Source organism: Pithys albifrons, chromosome 4, assembly GCF_047495875.1.
Source record: "Pithys albifrons albifrons isolate INPA30051 chromosome 4, PitAlb_v1, whole genome shotgun sequence".
In the NCBI taxonomy this organism is placed as follows: Eukaryota; Metazoa; Chordata; class Aves; order Passeriformes; family Thamnophilidae; genus Pithys; species Pithys albifrons.
The window spans coordinates 75,070,470-75,090,964 of NC_092461.1; the positions used below are offsets into that span (position 1 = coordinate 75,070,470).

The window sequence follows — 20,495 nt, forward strand, 5'->3', positions numbered from 1 at the left end:
GTTCTCCAGGTTCCCCCCAAGATAACAGCATTCATCTTTTAAGAAGAGTGGGCACACAGAGGTGCCACAGCAACTAGAGTACGACTAAGGACCTTTTAAAAGTCATAAAGAATAGTTGTAGCTTTGAAAATTATTGCACGCCCAGAGCAATAATGTGAGAGAGGTACAAAAGCCACCAGTTTAGACAGACCAGACAAAAGAAGGAAGGAGAGGAAAATCTGTACTGGTGTTTGTGGAGGGTTGTTGAGTTCAGTTGTGCACTGGTTTGTGAAGCTGACAGGCAAGTTTAGGGGTAGTTGTGCCCTTGCAGCATCCATAGCCACATAGGAGGGACAGCAAAATGTGGTCCAAGGAACAGGTGGTATCCTGGGGTATGCAGCAGAATACAGAATATTAAATGTTCTTGCATCTGCTTCAAGATGTGTTTGTTTTTTTGGTTTTTTTTAACGGGAAGCCGGCATGTAGACAGGATCGCTGCCATTTTGTCAGTGCTGGGAATTTCTGTTTGGTGCAATGCAATGCATATATAACACTTCCTTCTGCCTGAACAGTCCTGTAATTTAATCAGAAACCACCCTAATTTTATTTTACTGTATTTCTTTTCATGGTAAGAAGGGACATATAGCCTGGAAGCGATACATGCTTCTCTTCTATGTTCTGTTGTTGTTCCTAAACCCCTTTTAATGTGAGGGCTTAAGCCACTGCTAAAAAAACTGCTGAGCGGTTGAGTTCATGAAACAGATCATCAGCTCATTTGAAGTATGCACCCATTCGGTATTTCAGCAAGTTCTGCCTCTTTACAGAAACTCCAGAAGCCTGCGTATTTATTTTGGTCTTTTGCTTATTTTTGTAAAGACAGCCCTCCAGTGATCTCTCTGCCTAGGTGTGCTCAAAGCCTGAGCTGCAGCCTGAAATCAGTAACACTTCTGCACCTCGGTCAAGAGCACAGTTGAAAAAGGGGACAGGAAAAATGAGAGCATCAGGGAATAAAGTAAGTTTTAAAAAACTAGAAGAACCTAGAGAGACAGGGGGAGGAAAAATAAATGAGAAAGAAAGAAGAGCTAGCCAAAAACTTGAAACCTGAAGCCTATAAGAACTTTGGGCCAGGAGCAGTTAGCAAAGAGAACATATAAAAGCATCTATTCTTTATTCTCACTCTCCTTACTTCTAGCAAGGGAAAAGAAACAAAAAAAACAAACCAAAAAACAAAACCAACACCAAATGAAAAAAAGAGAGAAAACTTTTTTTTTTTCATTTTCTAAAGATAGACTAAAAGGCAAAGCTGCTTATCTAGTTTTTAGTAGATATTTAAGTCATTACTGTAGCACTAAAACTGCCCTTTAATTGCTGCACCATAATTGTAGGTATTTGTTTCTTACACTGCTTAAGGTCACATAAAAATGAATAGGGGTAAAAATAGCTTTCTATTAAGTGCCTCAATTTTGAAACTGTTTTCTGCTGTCTATCGGCAGAGACAGTACTCTCCTTTTAGTCTGCTGGTTTGGCTGTTCAGTAGATATATTTTTTAATTACCAAACTGGATTTTAGCAGGTGTAGTCAGTTGATGCATTGTGGGTATAAGAGATTAGTGTTTAATCCTTCCTTTTATTACTGTGTAGAATGGCATACTAGGGAAAGTATTAAAGGTGCATTGCGTTCTCCAGAGTACAGAAATGACATTTATTACCAAGTTTTCTTTCAGCTAGCATCATTTAGACAAAAGGCTGGTGCAGAACACTGCAGGGGCCTATAGCTCATCTATAGTGAAACTGCCTTAAACAATACAGTGGAGGATAAGAGAAAGAAACCTTTTTGTGTTTTAAAACAAAAGCAGTTGTCGAAACATAAGTGCTTCCCCTTCTTGAAGATGTTTATTCTCTTTTTTTCTGCATTTTATTTTTTCTAAAATAAAGACAAAAGGGGTGTGAAAGCGCAGAAGATCTTTGTGCCAGTGAGTGGTAGAGGCAAGGACTGAAAAGGATCAGTGAATCAGATATAATTTGGACTCTGTTTGAGATACCAGTCTTGTGTTTTGCTGATGGCTGGTATTCCCATACTGAAAAGCTGCAGAGGCATTTCTATCGAATAGAAAGAACATTATCCCCATTTTCATTCTGGCATGCCTGTTACGACTTTGTTCTATAAACAAAGAGGATTATGGGAACTGAAAACTAGATGGCATTTTATTAAAGAACTGTGTGTGAGTCTTTCTCTGTGAATGCAGGAATTGGGCAGTCTGGTGATAGCTACCTGTGAAAGAAAATACTTTAAAAATAGACATTTGCATTTGAATTATTGGAGTTTATGAGGAAGCAGTCTTGTTATGTGGGACACAGCTTTAACATTTCCCAGTTGTACCCTGCAACAAAATACTTTAAAAGATAAAAATCTCAATGCAATTGTACAAGTTAAGAACAACAACAACAAAAAAAATTGGAAGAGGGAAGTGTGTATCTGCTATTGTTCTGTCAGATAGGTTGCCTGATTGCTTTGAAAGTATGTTATTTCAGGAAACGTACATATTTATCTATCTAGAACTAGCAGTCTGGGGAGTGGGTCAGGATAGAGAATTGCATTGAATCATAGTTGTAGTAACCAGCACTAATTATTTTTACCAGCATATCATACAACTTTTCATAAAGTTTTGTGGCTTTTTTGCAGTAGACTACTTACTTAACACCAAACTCCACAGGGTAAAGTCATATATTAGTACTAAGTTTTACCTAATGCTGCAGTTCACTCGAACTGCTTTCAGGTAATGAAAAAAGCATAGAGTATGAATTAAACCTAACTCTTGCCAATCACTTTTCCTTTTAAATTATTTGTTTAATTGTTTAATTATTGTTTTCCTGCCTGAATAGACAATTAAACAAACAATACAACATGGAAATGTGGAAAGTTAAGCTGCTGTTAGTCACATCATGAAACACCTTAAGCTGGTATTAAGCTGGTAAATATCTTGAATCTATCCCCGGTTTTATCTCAGTTGAAACGTTTTGGTGTGATGCTTTTTTTTTTCCTCTTGTGAGCCTCATAACCTGTCTTTCGCATGGCACCAGGTTGTAAAGCTTATGAACACAAGTGAAAAAAGGAATTAGAAGCAAATGGCCGTATTTGGCCCTCAGTAAGTGGTCAAATTCCAGTTGGGTTTGTGTGACCTGCTGAAGCAGCCCTCTGCTTGGCGTGGGCTGGGGTGGCAGAAAGGAGTGCTCAGCACAAAGGCGGAGGTCTTCAAAGCAATTACTAAATTAGCAGACTTGCCCTTCAGGAAGTTGTAAGTAGCTGCCTTTTGACAGCCAGGCTTTCTTTTGAAGTGTCACAGGTTGGTTACCACAGAAAGGCTCAAAATGAGTAGAGCTTTTGAGATTTTTCTGGGTAGACTGGAGTACAGGATAAACTAAGTGCATGAATGTAAAAGTATAAAATAAAAGAGGATTAGGAAAAAAGACTAGAAGAACCTGCTAAAAATAATGCTGGTGTATTGAAGTACCTTGAAAGACCATAATGACAAATTGAATTAAGATACAGGTAGGAAAACGCTATTGCCTAAAATAACCCGATGATATTCCATATCTATTTTGAATCTGCAATTTCTGTAGCTAGTTTACTCAGTTTACAGGTGGAAACAAGACATTTTTCTGGCTGCTGTAGACCACCCATGTATCAAAACTCGGATATTAAATAATTGTTTTAAGCTGGCTTCAGGATGTTCTAAAATCAGACCCATTTTAAAGATGCTGCTGGTGATGGAAAAGGCAAGTTAGAATGTAGTTCAGTTCTCTGTGATTGTAACAGTTCACCGTGATGTCAGAAACACACTTCTCTTGAAGGTCATCTATAATTGTAGTAAAGGGATGTCTCATGGGCATTTCACGTGCCGCTCCAGCAATCCCATGAACTGAAATATGAGCATGTGCACTGTGTTAGTAGAACTAACAGATCATCTTACAGAAGTAACTAGTCTGTATAAATTACTAATTTATAAAGTAAGATAGGAGATTATGTGAGGGGGTTTGTGTAATTTTCTTCTGCTTCTTTGTCTGAGAAGACTTGTTAAATAACAGTGTTCTTCGAGAAAGTAGTGTTCAGATATTATGTATGCAGATAGCTAGACAGCTCAAGTAGAATGTTTCCATGTAATTTCTCATTCTGTCAAAGGTAAAGTGGTATCTAGTATGTATTTGGATCTTAGATACTTTCTTATTCTATTTATTTTGTCTGCTGCGAAATGATCCCAAGTGGATTAAATACCCTTAGGTTTTCCATGTTATGATGTACACTCTTAACCGTATTGCTGAAGTACATGTGTTGTAAGCACTTGGCATTCATTGCAATTTCCATAATGTTCTCTAAGTGAGCCTTTGCCTTTAGGTCAATGCTTAGACATTGAGAAGAGCATTCAAGAGGAGTAAAAGCGTTCCAGCAGATATACAGAAGGAAGAACACTTGTTTGTGTTTATGCATGTGAATGTTATCAAGAAGTCAATTGCATGTGTTGTAAGTACAAAAAATCTAGATGGCAAACTCAGTGCAACTTGTCTCACAATCGAAGCGAGTAATGAAGAGTCTGTATTAATAATTTATATTGTACACAAATATGTTCATGAAAATTGATGTTAATAATATATCCCATTATATCATTTTTTGCTCAGTCCTTGCTTGGATCAAGTAATTCTCATGTTATTTGCCTAAGATAAAAAGAACAGAAGCAGGTTGTCAAAGAATGCAAATTGACATGAGTAGCTTAAAAAGGGTTTTTATTGTGTGTGAAATGGTTCTAGGTAATTGAAGATTACTAGTCAGGTACACGAGGTTTGACATGTATTTTGTAGATACTCTGAATCATTCATTTCATTAGACCCGCGCATGAGTGGTAAAGATCTCTGGTGCACTTAAAATGAATTTGCATGTCTAGTTCTTAACATTTTGTACACTGCACATGTATGTGTATGTTGCAATTACTTCCAGGCAAAAGTGTTAAACTGAAAGCTTCCTTTAATACCACAGAGCAGTAAATTTTCATTTTAGTATGTTGTAGTCAGAGGTCCTCTTTTATTATTTTTTTTAAATAATATATACTTGTGTTGGGTTTAGGACGAGAAAAGACTCACAAATTAGGATACTAATGACATTTTGTCTCAGGGTATAATACTTAATAATAATCTTATAATACTAAATGCAATTTTTCTTCCGTTAAAGACCCTAGTTTTATTAGTCCTCATATACAGCCTTATTTTGAACCTGTGAACTGATTGCGTTTGCTCCTGTGTTGCATATTACTGCCTTGATCTGACTGAAGGTATTCTCTTTAAAATAGTTATTTTTCCGATTATGATTGAATACTTCCTAGGGCTTTCAGATAATATACTTTTAAAAAGCAGATACTTTCAGAATATGCACAAGATACTCAGATGAAAAATACTTAAAAATCTACGAGTTATTTTTACAGATTGTGATACTCATATCTGATCATTTATGCAGAGTGTTATTAAAAACCAGTAAAATCAGATACATAATCTCTTTTTACTGCATATGAACTGACTAAGGTTCTCCATAGTATATCTAGTTAACTTTTTTCTTTAAGTGAAAAGAATCAATGTAATTGATCTGTCAACATAAAGTGACTTAGGGAAAGCATGCCTCCCTTTCCTGTGGTTGTTAGAAAGAACATGGTTGCATAAATAGTCGTTATTCACAATAAAAAAAGTCTTGTAGCATTTTTGCAAAAAATCTCTGCCTAAAAACCTACTGTGAGAAATCACTCTTTGTTCATACTAGTTGAACACTGAAAAATGAAGCAAAGTGATCTAAATCAAATTTACGAGACTGATAACCATACAGTTGGGGGGAGAGTAGCTACTGCACAACCTGTACTCTGCCAAGGGAATTTAATTATAGATGGTTATACTTGAGTATAATTTGATAATATGTTCTCCTTGCAAAGGGAGAATTATTCTCGCAAAGCATTGACAATTTTATACATTTTTACCAGGCTACTGTCAAAGGAAAGGGATTTTCATTGAATTTCATAATACACAGTTGCCTGGAGGAAGAATATAAATGAAATGGCTAGCAGGGTGTTTTTTCCTTGGTTTTATTTTTTTTGCTACTGGAGTCTGTATGTTATAAGATGGAGGGAAAAGAACTCTCCTTTTTGAATTTGCATATCTAAAATATGAATATATTCTGTTCCTGTGCGATAGTTGGATAATAATTTTTTATGAAATAGAGTTACATTTTAATCTTCTCGACCATAATGAATAATATTGATTTTAGCTTTTACCTTTTTGAAAAACACTAATGATCAAAGTTTAGTTTAATATTCATTCTCTTTCCAACTCCCTGCTTTTCAGAAGTAAGTCAGAGAAGAGCCAGAGGTGGATCTGGCTTGCTCTTCATCCTTTCAGTCAAGACACCCTTTTGAAGAGCAGATTTTGAGAGCAGCCATAGCTGAGAGGTCAACAGAGGCACAGAGCTGTGGGTTATACTGCTGACTGGTTTCTAATTTTTTTGGGAGGGGAGAGGGAGGGGGTGTTTCTTTTTTTATTATTTGGGTTTTTTGGTTTGGGGGAAGGTTCAGGATTTTTTTGTTAGTTTTTTGACTTAGTCTCTTAATGTGAACTATTTCTGGGGGTTTTGTTTGTGAGCGGAGATGGCACTTCAAGGATGCCTAGCTTCCGTTTTTCCTGGGGTCTGGGTGATCTGTGTCTCTGAAACCAAGTACAAGTAGCACTGTTTGGTAGTCCAATTTTTAAGTTTTTAAATCATTAAGTGTATTGACTTTTGAGTATGTTCTTCTTGGACATCTTTTTATTTTTGTGCTAGGCAATACAGTATATCCAGCTCTGAAGGATGGACAAATCAGAATTACAAAATCAGGACTGCAGTAAATATTTCTAGGTTCTGAAATAGATGTTTTAACTGATAATTTTATGTCCTTGGATTAGAATCTTGCGTTTTCTTAGTCAGCTGTTGCATTTTAACAGTGTTTCAGTGAGCTGGTTCAAACTACAAGGTTAATTTTTTAGTTTTATTACAAGTGGGAGATTATTGGGATGGTCGACATCTGGGAGCTGGACCTTCTGTCTATTAATTTGCTACTCCCATGTGAACAGCAAACCAGAAGTTCTGGCAACTTTTCCAAATTCTGCAGACCTCTAGCCTGTAGATCATAGAAAAGGGAGTCATTGTACTTGGTGAAGCAGGTAGGATGGACTTGAGGGGCCATAGGGATTGCTTAGAGAGTAATATATAGGAAAACTTATGTGAGAGGCTGAGTATTTATTAGGATTTCAGAAAAGCACTCTCTCTCCTTATGGGGAAGACCTAAGGCAACATCTCTGAGAAGAACTACAGAAGGAGCCCTGCTGAGTGAGGCTTCAGCCTTTTAGCCAGGCAGATTTTTTTTTTTCCCAAGGCTCAGTGCTTTGTGGTCATGGCATGCTCTTCTGCCCGAGATGAGGGTAGCATTTCACAGAGGAAGACCTTCAAACTCTGCAAGCCATCTGGAAAGTGCAGTATCCCAGCCTAGTCCAGCAAGTTCGTTATTAAGGAGTTTGATGCTGTATCATTTATTTGGAAGAGTACTGTACTTTGTCTCATTTTTGTACAGTCTCTTCTGTCGTGAGAGGGCAAATGGGGGATTCCAAAAAACTGAAAGGATGCAATAAGGAAAAAAATTCAGTCTGTCATCTGAACATCAGCTTGGTCCTTGAAGTTCAAATACAAAAAAGTATGAAATACAAATAGTATGATTCTTCTTCTCAGTACCTTCCTGGAAACAGTGCATTGCAGGAATAAGCATAAGATGCATGATATTCAGTAGTGATTTTTCTTGAGACGGACCTTTAGGTTTTGCAGCTAAAGAGTTTGTGCATGGTTTAGCACAATATAAAAAGTCCAATAACTGAAATGAGGCATAAAGCCTCATTTCATCTTCACTATGTGGATTTGAGCACAACCTTCATAATGATGTTTTGCACTTTGTTGCTCATACAATCAAAGTATTTCATAATGCTTTGGAAACATTAAAGAACAATCATTGGTTATAAAAGCACACTTTCATTTTTTTACTTACTGCTATTTGCAGTAAGCCGAAAGGTAAGTGGCGGTGAAAAGAATTGGATAAAGAAGGCAGTAGCCTGTTATCAGTTCTGTTTTGTGCACTTCACATCCCTATCTGTACAATCAGTTTTACTGATTTCTTGTTCCAATAATGTGCATCTTCCAGACACGACAAAAGGAAAGAGGGAGGAAATGAAACAAGAATAAGTAACTCCTAAGCAGGTGAATGGGTATGTGTGGTGCACAAAGTAGCTTTTCAACAAAATAAATAAAAAAGGTGAGGTCTTTAATTAAGTTTTTTTTTTTGTGAGGTGAGTATTTTCTGCCTCTCCCATCTTCTAGATGAGGGATGAGGAAACTCAGCCCCAGAGCTCATAAGTAACCTACTTGAGAAGACAAAGCTGAATCGCAGGTTGAGCTGGGCACAAGTCTACCTCTCAACAGATTTCTGGGTTTCTGTCTTACCCATATTGGCAGAGAAGGTATTGAAAACACAGTTGTGTTTGCAGTTTTGGTTGCAGTGTAATTAAATTTTTTGAGTGTTTTTAATGAATTGACGTGACTGGATCTTTGTGAATGTTGAGGTGCAAAATCCCTGCATCTATCCACTGCAAACTGACTGAAATGTAGCATAGGACATGGATGGGAGATGGTTTTCTTTCTTGGCCGGAGGGGGGAGCTTTGGAAAGAAGGCAGCCTGTCTAGGGTTAAAATATCTGCCTAGCAGTCCACAGAATATCACTGTTATATGGACTCACCACTAAAGTACCAAGTCTTAACTCATGATTGTATGTGATAATGGCAGCAACAAGGTAAGTATTTCTGCTTTTAAATTTGTTCTTAATGCATTTTATGTCACACTGAGTTCAAGTGGGCTGCTTTTTCTCTTTTTTATTTGTTCATCATTTTGTATCTGTTTTACAGTGAGGTTTCGAAGCTGTGATGGAAACAAAAAAATACACTTTGGAAGCAGTGAGCCAGAAGATTTCAGAGTAGGTGAAGATGGTGTGGTCTATGCAGAGCGAAGCTTTCAGCTTTCAGCAGAGCCCACAGAGTTTGTTGTATCTGCTCAAGACAAGGAAACCCAGCAAGAATGGCAAATGAGAGTAAAGCTAACCCCTGAACCAGCCTTCACTGGAGCTTCAGAAAAGGTAAAATAGGAAATGAATCCAGCCTGTATAACTTGGTCTCCACAAACAGGCCTAAAAGTAGGGGTTTGACTGTGCCTGTCACACACCTCTCCCTGAGCCAGCTTATTAATGGACTTGTAGTGCATTGCAAAGCTGGAGCCGTAGAGGGAACTTCGGTAGTCTTATTGTGTAGCTTTGCTAAGACATGGAAAGACATCCCTGTTTAACTATAGAGAATTCATTTATGTTTAAGCTTTTTGTTTGTATAGTTTTAGATTTGTACCTGAATCGGAGTCTCACAAAGCAATTTCTTTATTTTAAATTTCCTGAAAGTATTATAGTATTTATTCAAGCAATTAAATATAACTGCAAAATAAACAATTCTGTGATAGAATCAGCCACACGTATTAGATGGGAGCTGTAGATTTACAGCAGTAAGTAGGAAAGTACTTCTAGCAGGGAATATTGTCTTTGTCTTGTCCCGTCATAATCAAATTGGAGATGGTAAATTATTCATGATTCCAGCACTTACTTGTTAAGGAAAATAGTCTCCCTCTGCTGGAAGCTGCCATAGGATAAACCATGTACTGTAACAAAAATCAGACATAGCAATATGCAATTAACAGTGTATTTACTTTAGGAAAGCACATTATGTTGTCTGCCTCTTTCTGTTGTATTACTTGCTGCCTGCTGTTTCTTGCCTTCTCTTTTAAAATGCTTAGTTTACAGATGAAGAACAAAATTTATTCATAGATTAACATTCCTGTAATAGGTACACATTAAAGATTTAAGCATAATGTCAAAATAGACAGTGTGGTTATGCAAGACATTTCTCCTGAAAACACACTGGAGACAAGTGCAGTGTAATCCTTAGTTTTTTGTTTGCTTACTTGGTGATCGTGTTAAATCTTCCAGTGCATCTTTTTAACAATGGAAGTACTGTCATTTTGTTCATGGAAGGGTAGTAGAAGAGCAGATGGTTAGATATGCCAGAGCATGCCATGCTCATTCCAAAGACATAGTTCCAGTATCCTTTCCATCAACAAAATGTCAAGTCGTAGAACTTGGCCTTCAGTTGGGCCTCTTAGGTTTATTTTTCTTTTAAAATATTTGGAAAACATATATGTCACCCTGTCTCCAACCTTAGGCAAGCTGGCTGTGTGTGGTGTCATCCAAAGGATGAAATGACTTCTGATATAGAAGGGAATAGGAAGGGAATGTTGACACCCAGAAGAGATTAATGCCCAATGTGTAAAGTGGGTCATCTACTGCATCCATCATGGCTGACATAGGTTTAAAATAATTACAGCATTAATTCTATGGGATTTAATAGGGTCATAAATATTTGAGACATTCCTTACCAGTATATATTAAACTTCTCTTGGAACTCAAATTATATTTTAGCATACTCAGATCTAAATTTAGTGTACAGTAGCACATTACCTGAACTGAAATTCTAGCTAATGAGAAATACATAAAAGCATACTATTAAATTCTGCAAAATGTTAGCTACTTTTCAAAAAGTGCAGAACAATTTATACAGTAGTGCCATGTTATAAATGGTGTATAATTCCCTTTCTACTGCAAGCTGAATAAGGGAAAAAGGAGTTCTTATAATTTGACAGTGTAGTTGTAAATAATAGGGGTTATTTTCATACTGCAGTGCGAATGCAAATAGTTATACGAACATGAGGGAGAGACAGCCTTTCAGTCAATTATGTAATTGTATCTGAGTTACTTTATAATGTCTACTAGTAATTCTCCTTACGTGCTTAATTTTATCTTGTATCTGGGAAAGGACCAAAGGAAAATTGAAGACATCATATTTCCATGGCAACAGTACAAGCACAGCAGCCCTCTGAAGAGGCAGAAGAGAGACTGGGTTATTCCTCCAATCAACCTACCAGAAAATTCCAAAGGACCTTTTCCTCAGGAATTAGTTAGGGTAAGGAAGTTAATAGAAGTGTGGTTTCAGTGTCCCTCAGAGAGCTCTTGAAGAATTTTTGTGTAAATGCTGTCTTGTTCGTTGTCCAGACGTTTATCAGAGTCTTGAGGGCTGGTTTCTTGTTGCTACCTCTACATAGCGGGCTGGGCTGCATCTAATTTCCTGGGGTTTAAGTTGTCCCTATGCTTCTGTACTGGTGGAAGGTGACTTGGGTTTGTGTGGTAAGTGTGTGATGACTTCCTTAAGTGGTCAAGGATATCTGAGTTGGTTCAGCAGTTCTCCAGTCTCCTGCACTGGAGTTCTCTGCCTGGGGAAGGGTGTAGGGGTGGGCAGGAAGAGGAATACACCAGGAGACGTAAGGAAGTAAGATCTGATGAGGTGAGGACTGCAGCTGTTCCACAGGACTTTGCAGCCCAGATGTGCCCATTGCAAGGAGCCCAGCACCTTTCCTGGACTGGCTTCCAATCTGGCTGGTCATGATCAATTTATTGGAGCTTGGAAGAGCATTAGCCCAAGTTGATAGGATACAGTTCTGCTGTGTTCTGTTGATGTGTATGCTGGTGATTACCTACTACTCACAGATGTACTGCCCTTGAATTTTTTTCCATGGAAGATGAAACAAATGTTCAGTCTTCAAGTAAAAAGGTAAAGTTTCTAAAGAGCTTTTGTCAGTAGTGCAAGAGAGTCTGTAGCTTTGGTCTGGGAAGATATAGGAGGAGGGAAAAACCAAAAGAGATTTTTTATTTCCTGTATGATTTTATGGTAGTATATGTTTTCTCTAAGATTTAAATAATTCTGCTTAAGGTAAGAATGCTTATTCGTTTTGGTTTAATACAGTTCGTTCTATTATGAGAAATAGACAGGGATATTTTTACATTCCTGAAAATTTATTGAACAGCTTTCTAAAAAAGAGTGCTGTTGAAAACTTCAAGCTTTATACCAACTCTTTTACTTTTTCCAGAGTAATTACTTTTACAAGTTTAGCTTAAAAAGCGAGCAGAAAAATAATAGATCTGCTGCTTGTCTCAGCAGCAGTCACATCCAGTGGCTGTTTGTAGCTAATGTAAACTTTGTCTTTTTTGATGTGTAGATTAGGTCCGATCGTGATAAAAGCCTTTCGCTACGGTACAGTGTGACTGGCCCAGGAGCTGACCAACCTCCAACAGGCATCTTCATCATCAACCCCATCTCAGGACAGCTGTCTGTGACAAAGCCTTTAGACCGGGAACAGATTGCTTCTTTTCATGTAAGAGTTTTATTTACAATAAATCAGATTATCAAATTGAAGATGAACATCTGCTTCAAACATGACTTGAGCAGCCAGCATTTAGTTTTCTGTGAGATAAGATTTGAAGAGTTTGTAGCAGATTTGTATTTATTGTAGTTAATAAGGCTAACTCTTACTATATTTAAGCAGCTTAAATAAATTAACATATGTAAACAGTGATTAAGTGTATTTAGATAAAGTTAATTTTAAAAAATTGAAATATGGATACTGTAGCTTATATTTCAAATACAGGCCATTGATCACAGTCTCCACTGAAGTGTATACTTTTCAAAAGTTTATTTTTAATTCAGCAACTCAGATTAGGATGTGACTGCTATAAGAATTGCAGCAGCTGTGATTTGAGAAATGGATGGGAAGAATAACGTACCAATTTTCATATTGGGGGCAAATCTAAGCATTTTAATGGAATTGTAAATTAGGTCTGTCAGCTTATGAAAATGATATTCTTTGCTCTAAAGAAATTGACGAAATAGACCACAGATTTCAGTATTAGTGGAAAATGAAGGTTTCAAGGAAAGGGGAGACCAGGCTGTGACCTAAAGTTGTCTATGCTTTTGAGAAACCATGCTGAAATCGTTGCAGAAGTCGCTCAGCTCCCAGAGAGAGTTTTCCAGCATGTTGTGGATTAAAACACTCCTTGCCTTGTGTTCTGAGAAGCCCTTTGAGTGCTGCTCCCAAATAGAGGACACAGCGGGAGACATCTGGGTGATGGGGGGTGTGGAGGAAAGGCTTTCTCAGCAACAGCTCTGGCATCCATAAGATTTTTAGTGAACATTTGGCATTGGCAATTCAAGATTTACTGATTTAGGAATTTACATTTATATGAGTCACTTCCGGAGTGGGGACTTAATAATGCCATCGTATTCCTTTTTGGATGGTTTGTAGCTGTAAGATATGTGTGTGTTTGTATTCCTGTGTATATATAATGGGCATCAGCAGGATGCTACAGGAGAAAGTTGCTCTTTTCCCTAGCAATTGCCATGCTCTGGCCTAAATTGTAGGTTTACATTTTCAGAAAGTACTGTGTTCCTTTTGTTGGTTTTTTGGTTTTTTGGGTTTTTTAAACTCTCAAATTTAGGGTTATGTAGGTAAACCTAACTGTCAAAGTTAGTTGCTCAGCTCTTTTTGACAATCAGGGCATTAAATTTTAAGTGTCAGTAACGTTGAAACTCAGTCCATAAACTTCAGCTTAATTTTAGAGTGGAATTTCAGTTTGTTTACTGGTGCAGTGATTTATCACAAACTCTACCTTGGCATTTCAGATAAGACAAATTTATTCTATTTGCTTTTTTCTAACCATTCACTATAAATAATATCAGTAAAGAATTTTTGAAAGTGATGCTGGTGTTCATTCCCTATCAATTGTAAGATGTTACCCAGTTAATATAAATCTGCATAATTTTAGAGTCTGTTTTCTAATGGTCATTATTAAAACCAGAATTATATGTAACAGTAGACACTGGTACTCATCAAAATTCCATGATCTAATATAATTTTCAGTAAATCAAAGAAGTCTGCAACTTGGAATACTTTGGAAGTTTGGACAGCAGTTCCATAAGCATTAAAAGTTTGATATGAGGGAGCACTAGCAGATAACAAAATACAGTGAGCTAAAAATGTCTGGCCTGAAACTTCCTGTCATCACTGTTACATCTATTTGCACCTGTATGTTGTGCAAATTCTAATACTTTTAATGATTTTTGCAGCTGAGAGCACATGCAGTGGATGTAAATGGAAACCAGGTGGAAAATCCTATTGACATTGTTATTAATGTCATTGACATGAATGACAATAGACCTGAATTCTTACACCAGGTTTGGAATGGGACAGTCCCTGAAGGATCAAAGCCAGGTAATATATGAGATTTTGAGTGATGAAGGTGTTATTTTGCAGTATCATATTTACAGTATCATTTTGCAGGTGTTGAAAGGAGTGCCTTCTAATACTTTGAAAGGTGACTTCAGTGTGATGAGCAAAATCTCGGGTGCTATCTTCTTATTTCAGCCTATTTTTAATTCACTTTTTCGCATACTAGGATTTATTTCCATAGGGTGAAATGACTATGTACATGACCTAAAACAGGGAAGGCTTTAAGAATATAAGTTCTGGTTTGTGTTTTTGAAAATCTTATTTATAATGTCACAGTTCTTGCTTTTTTTGTTTTTAATAGACATTGACATTCATTTAGTTGACAGGTCAGGGTATGAGACCTCTGAAACGTCACCAAATCCAGTTCTAGTTCTGATTCTCGTAGGCTTTGGAAATACTGGGATTTGAAATCAGCAAAATTTGAATTCTCAAGAAAACCTAAGTGTTGTTCGGATCTCATTAAAATTCTAATCAACTCAGACTAAAGTTTGCACTATGGCTGACGACTTCCTTAATTTGTCAGTAGTGCAAAATGAATTTTTTAGAAAGGTTAGCACAAAAAATATGTTTTCTCGCTTTGCAATGTTAACTTGGCTTTTGAGTTGTATTTCAGAGACCTTTGAAAGAGCATTATTTATATTGATTTTCAGCCACTATCAGTATGTGCACCAGTTCTGAACATTAAGTATATTTCCTTTGGCCCAATTAATAACATTTGTATCTAAACATGAGACATTCTGTTTTTGCAAAAATGTTATTTGTGGCAGAATTGTAGGATTTCATTGTTTGTGGAGCTTCTTCAGTTATAAGCAAATCTGATATTTTATAAACACAGAGTATTTTTATCTTCTCTTACGTATTTTAATTACTCTGCTGGTGAGTCTTGAGTTTGGCCAGTTTGTTTTTAAGTAAGGAAGGAATGTGCAGAGTTTACCAAAAGAAATACATGCTTTGACCATTGCTTGTAAAGTGATCTTGTGTAATCTGACTGTGTAAACTGTATATTTAACATCAATTATTTATCCTGCTGCTAGGAACCTATGTGATGACTGTTACTGCCATTGATGCTGATGATCCCAATGCACAGAATGGGATGCTGAGATACCGAATCTTGTCACAGGCCCCGAGCAGCCCCTCCCCTAACATGTTTACAATCAACAATGAAACCGGTGACATTATCACTGTAGCAGCTGGACTTGACAGAGAGGTATGGCAGATCTTAATCCTGTAGGCTGAGTTGCACTTAATACTGTGAAGACGTGCAATGTGGCGGGTGCGGGTGGGTGAGAGGTTGGACGTGAGCTGACAATACACACTTGCAAGTAATCGTATCCAGGGCTGCATCAGAAGAAGTGTGGCCAGCAGGTTTAGGGAGGTGATTCTCCCCTTCTGTTCTACTCTTGTGAGACTCCCACTTGGAATACTATATCCAGCTCTGGGGTCCTCAGCACAGCAAAGACATGGACCTGATGGAGCAAGTCCAGAGGAGGGATGTGAAGATGATCAGAGGGCAGCAGCACCTCTCCTATGAAGACAAGCAAAGAAAGCTGGAGTTGTTCAGCCTGGAGAAGAGGAGGCTCCTGGGAGACCTTAGAGCAGCCTTCCAGTACCTAAATGGGGCCCCCAAGAGAACTGGAGAGGGACTTCTGACAAGGTCAAATAGTGATGGAACAGGGGGAAATGTCTTCAGACTGAAAGTGCGTGGGTTTAGATTAGACATTAGGAGGAAATTCTTTTGTGAGGGTGCTAAAGCACTGCCACAGGTTGCCCAGAGAAGTTGTGGATGTCCCATCCCTGGAAGTGTTCAAGGCCAGGTTGGATGGGGCTCTGAGCAACCTGGAGTAGTTGGAGGTGTCCGTGCCCATGGCAGGCTGGTTGGGACTAGAGGATTCATAAGGTTCCTTCCAACCCAAAACATTTTATTATACTTAAAATGTTTCTCTCCCCCCCAGCCTGAATTGTTTGCCTTTCTCACCCTATTGACACTAATCATTGTCCTAGGCCCAGAGTACAAAAACCCAGAGGAGAGAAAATTACATTAGGTATGAAAATTGGACCTACACATCTTTATTCCGTAGGGTCATGGAAAGGATCTTGTCCCATAAGTCTATTTGCTTTTAAGGAGAAATGCAGTTAAGAACCTCAGGCCTCAGTGCTGAGATGGGAGAAGCTTCAGCCCTTTCCTCTTGCTCAACTTTGTGAGCAAAGAGTAGATGGAAAATTAATTTGGCTAAATAATTTATTTTGGAAGCTCCAGGAAAGTTTTTGTCCTCCTTCTATCCTCTTTATTTCTCTTTTCACAGAGAGCTAGTAAATATTTGAAGTCTTATGGATGCTGTGTTGCTACAGTAATTCCCTGATCTGAATTTTGCTTATTAAAACATACCAGGAAAAGTATTACCGAATTAAAATTGTGAAAAGCATGCTTCTAAAAAGTAAATCAATCAGCATTGGAAGCTGATAGATACAGACTTGTCTAGAGGACTGGACATACATTCAGAAACTTTAAAAAAAATAAAGAACCTATCAGTAATTCACTGCTATGTGCTGGGCAAGTCCCATTCTGTCTAGACAGTTCTTCACTGTGCTCTGCACCAGGGAAGGAGGATGCCAGATCCTCTGCTCTGATTCATCCATCTGTGAGGTTGGGAATGAAAATATTTCCCTCCCAACTCCAGATCTGTCACATGGACTAACTGTGCTTTTGAACCACTTGAAAACTTAACAAGAGATAAGCATTATTTTATAAACAAGCTATAAAATACAAACAAATCTCTTTTGAACACATCTCGTTTCAGCTTCTGTTTTACTAACCTCATTTTAGCTCATTAAATCTGAAGGTTTTTTGAAACTGGATTTGCTGTTCATTTTTTAGCTATTTATTTATAGTTATTTAAAACGGAGAATAAAAATGCTTTCTGATGTTCTGGGTGGGCTGTTAATATTCTGATGCATTTCAGTTTGAAAGGGGCAATCAGAAGATTTGAAAAGCTAAACAGACTGTTAGATACTGCAATTAATTTTTGAGGTTTTATTAACATTTGTTCTATTTAAGCTGGTTTTGAAGAGAAAGGATATGAAGGAAGGAAAACCCTGAACTTTACAGTGTTGTCCTGTTAAATTAAAAGAATGATGGGCAGCTTTGTCCTTGTTTTTAAAATCCCCTGACCATCTTTGACAGATGAACTTTCAGAAGGACATAGCGATATATCTTGGGTTTTATCACTTAGTGACTAGCTGCACTGGAGAGATTTCTCTTGAAAGAAACTAGCTGCCTGTGGAGCTTAGACCCACACATTAGCAGCTGGAGAAGCCTTGTCATTTGCCATTGTTTTCCTGATGGGTTACTCTGCTGATACCCAAATTAGTATTTGTAAACATTTCTTGAACCATGTTGAATAGTAATGATTAATGTTAAATCATTCAAATATTAGATTAGACTAATATGAGATAAAATGGGTTTCCTTCCCAAGACACTGCTTTGCTTCCTCCATTTCCTGAGTCATTTTGTGGAAGACAATTAAATTAAAATTACCGGGAGTCTAGAAAGCCAGATCTGAATTGAACAGGTCATCTGACAGTGGGCAGGGGAGTCCCTTGTTGTCCATGAACCCTGGCTGGTCTGACCACTTCTGCCATTCCACCCTTTTCTTTCAAGTTGTGTCTGTCTTTGTAAAGCTCTAATTGAGGTCATAAAACACTAGACACAATTTTAGATTCTTAAATAAAAGGACACACTATTCATGGGAGAATAAGTGTTATAGGTATTAAAAAAATAAGAGTGGTTCCTCTGATAGCATTCGTCATCTGCTAGTATTTTAGATTAACATGCACAACGCATTATCTATGCTAACATGCACAGGAGGAGAGTTGCTTAGGTAAGGGAACTCAGCTTAAGGCAGAAGAACTCTTTCACTTGTTATCTCAAAAGGTGCTGTTTCATGAGATCCAGCTGTTCTTATTTCTTGCACTATTTTTGTGGAATTCACTTCAGCATTAAAACATCTGCCTTACTGCTGGAGTTGCTGAAAAAATCAGGCAGGGTACTTAAATTTACACACTGACATTCCTGCCTCACGTGAGGTTAATTCAGTGAAGTGCTCTTTTATTTGGCCTGTGTTGAAGTGGAAAGATGTGAACTGATGAGGTCTGTGTTCTTTCTTGAAGCTGCCAGTTCATTTTTGGATGTGTTGCTGCTAAGTCTCTGTGCAGGCTGCTGACACATGCTCCACAGCTTATTCCTGGCTGCTTCTCAACCCACAGTAAAAAGAGGAGACCCACCTCCCTGAATTTCCCCATGCTTGGAAAGCTGTGTACTTGTTGATTTCTGAAATTTCATTCTCAGCAGTTGATCTTTATATGAGTGCTGGGAAGAGGGTTAAAAAACAACCAACCAAGCAAAATACACTCTCTTTTGGGGCACTTTAGGGGGAAAGTTTCTAGTGTGCGGCTTCTCTTGGAATTAAATAAAAAAGCTTGTAAGAAAGCTGAGTCTCCATATAATAATAATGGAGTTTCCTTAATGAAATTTGCTTCTTGGGATCAATGTTTTAAGACCCAGATGAATCAGAAGCACCTGCTGTTTCAATAACATAGAATCATATGACAGCAAGATTTGCTTCAATACTGCTCTAGTTTTTATTGCTTCACCATAAGAAAAGTACGGGTTTTTTCCTGGATGAAAGTGGTAAAAGTATTTCTTTGATTCCCTCATGACTGCTTCTCTTGTTGGTGTCATGAAAGAAACCTGTAGGATGTTTATTTAAGGCTTTTGAAGGTCAATTTGCAAGTATACTTACCAAGTCAGAATTCATATACATATTTATGCTTTCTTAAACGTATATACTGCATTTCTGTATATGTAATATTGGTCTTTTTAAAAGAACCATGAGGTGCATATATAGCAGTTTACATTGGGGTGTCTTGTAAGGGTTTATACATGAAAGAGGACATCAGTATAAATTACCTTCACTGCAGATAAAGATTCATACAGTTTTTGTTAAAAACTTTCTATGCAGTGACTGATATTTGCTGCTTGGAAATGTGCATAACCATTAAATCACTCATGTCTGTTGTACTTTCTGACCAAAATTTGAAAGAAAGTTAGATATTATCAGTGGAGTTATCTTTGCTTATCTTTTGTATCAATACCTGTAGTTTCTTTTTGTAAATCGTGATTCTTGAGGTGTCCTGTATAGAGCCAAGAGTTGGACTCGATGATCCTGATGGGTCCCTTCCAACTCAGCATATTCCATGATTCTGTAAGTTGTTTCTGTCAGAAGTAATCTGTCATATACCCCTGTCTTTAGACAGCGGGAGAAAATAAGGTACTACATGAAAAAAAACCAAACAAAAAGACCAAACTAAAAATCATAAAAATATTATTTTCTTGAAGCATTTTTCTTTTTGCCAGAAGGATTTTGCCAGTGCTAGTAAAACCTTCATGAAAGTGGTATTTCAAAGTAATGAAGCAGCTCCTTATGTTTGTGCATTTTCGTTTGGGAAGAACTGCATGCTAACACCTCTGTCTGAGAGAGGAAGGTGAACTGGTAAATGAAAGAGCATGCACAATATTTGCATTCAGTGAGTTAAAATAAACTTTGCAGCAACTCTACACAGAAAACATCTTTCTGATTTTTTTTTTTTAATAGAACCTTGTCGTTGTTTTAAACATCTAACCAGTCTGAGGTCAGGTCTCTGCCAGGCATTTCTGATGCTTGAAGGACCCTGGCCCCACTCCAGCTGGGGGGAGGGGGGGCGGGGAGCGAGTGCCTGGCGTGAGGCTTTAGTGGTGCCGTGCATGCCGGGGGGAGAGCAGGGCCATGGCCGCCATATTCGGTCAGGGTGTTTAACATTTATGGAAATAGCCTGTTTGGCACTTTCCCCCCTCTTTCTCCCAGTGCCCTTACTTGTCTCTGTTAGCCTTGAAATCTTTGGTTTCCATAGAGATTGCAAGAAGTTATAGCAGCGGTTTTATACTCGGGCTTGGCTGAAACAAAACCTTGGCAGTTGTGGCCGTTTGGCCGACAAACCTACCTTGGCTCAGTACTCTCAAATGCTTTTGCGGACTTACCCTGTTCTAGTATAAACTGCACTCTGTTTCTTTTTTTTTTTTTTCCACCATTTGAAAAGCATTGTTTAACCTGTGATCATAGTATTAACTGTATAAAGTGGTTTGATTTCCAGAGTAGGAAGCTGT

At 37.8% G+C, this 20,495-nt stretch overlaps 1 protein-coding gene across 1 annotated transcript in view; it reads left to right on the plus strand.

Moving 5' to 3' along the window:
• The window catches only part of CDH2 (cadherin 2), a 117,458-nt gene that overhangs the window by 70,080 nt on the left and 26,883 nt on the right, over positions 1-20,495 (plus strand). The window contains exons 3-7 of the mRNA XM_071554625.1: positions 8,989-9,215; positions 10,993-11,139; positions 12,230-12,385; positions 14,134-14,278; positions 15,331-15,503. Of these exons, the coding sequence (XP_071410726.1) occupies positions 8,989-9,215; positions 10,993-11,139; positions 12,230-12,385; positions 14,134-14,278; positions 15,331-15,503 (848 nt within the window). The remainder of the gene's footprint in view (positions 1-8,988; positions 9,216-10,992; positions 11,140-12,229; positions 12,386-14,133; positions 14,279-15,330; positions 15,504-20,495) is intronic.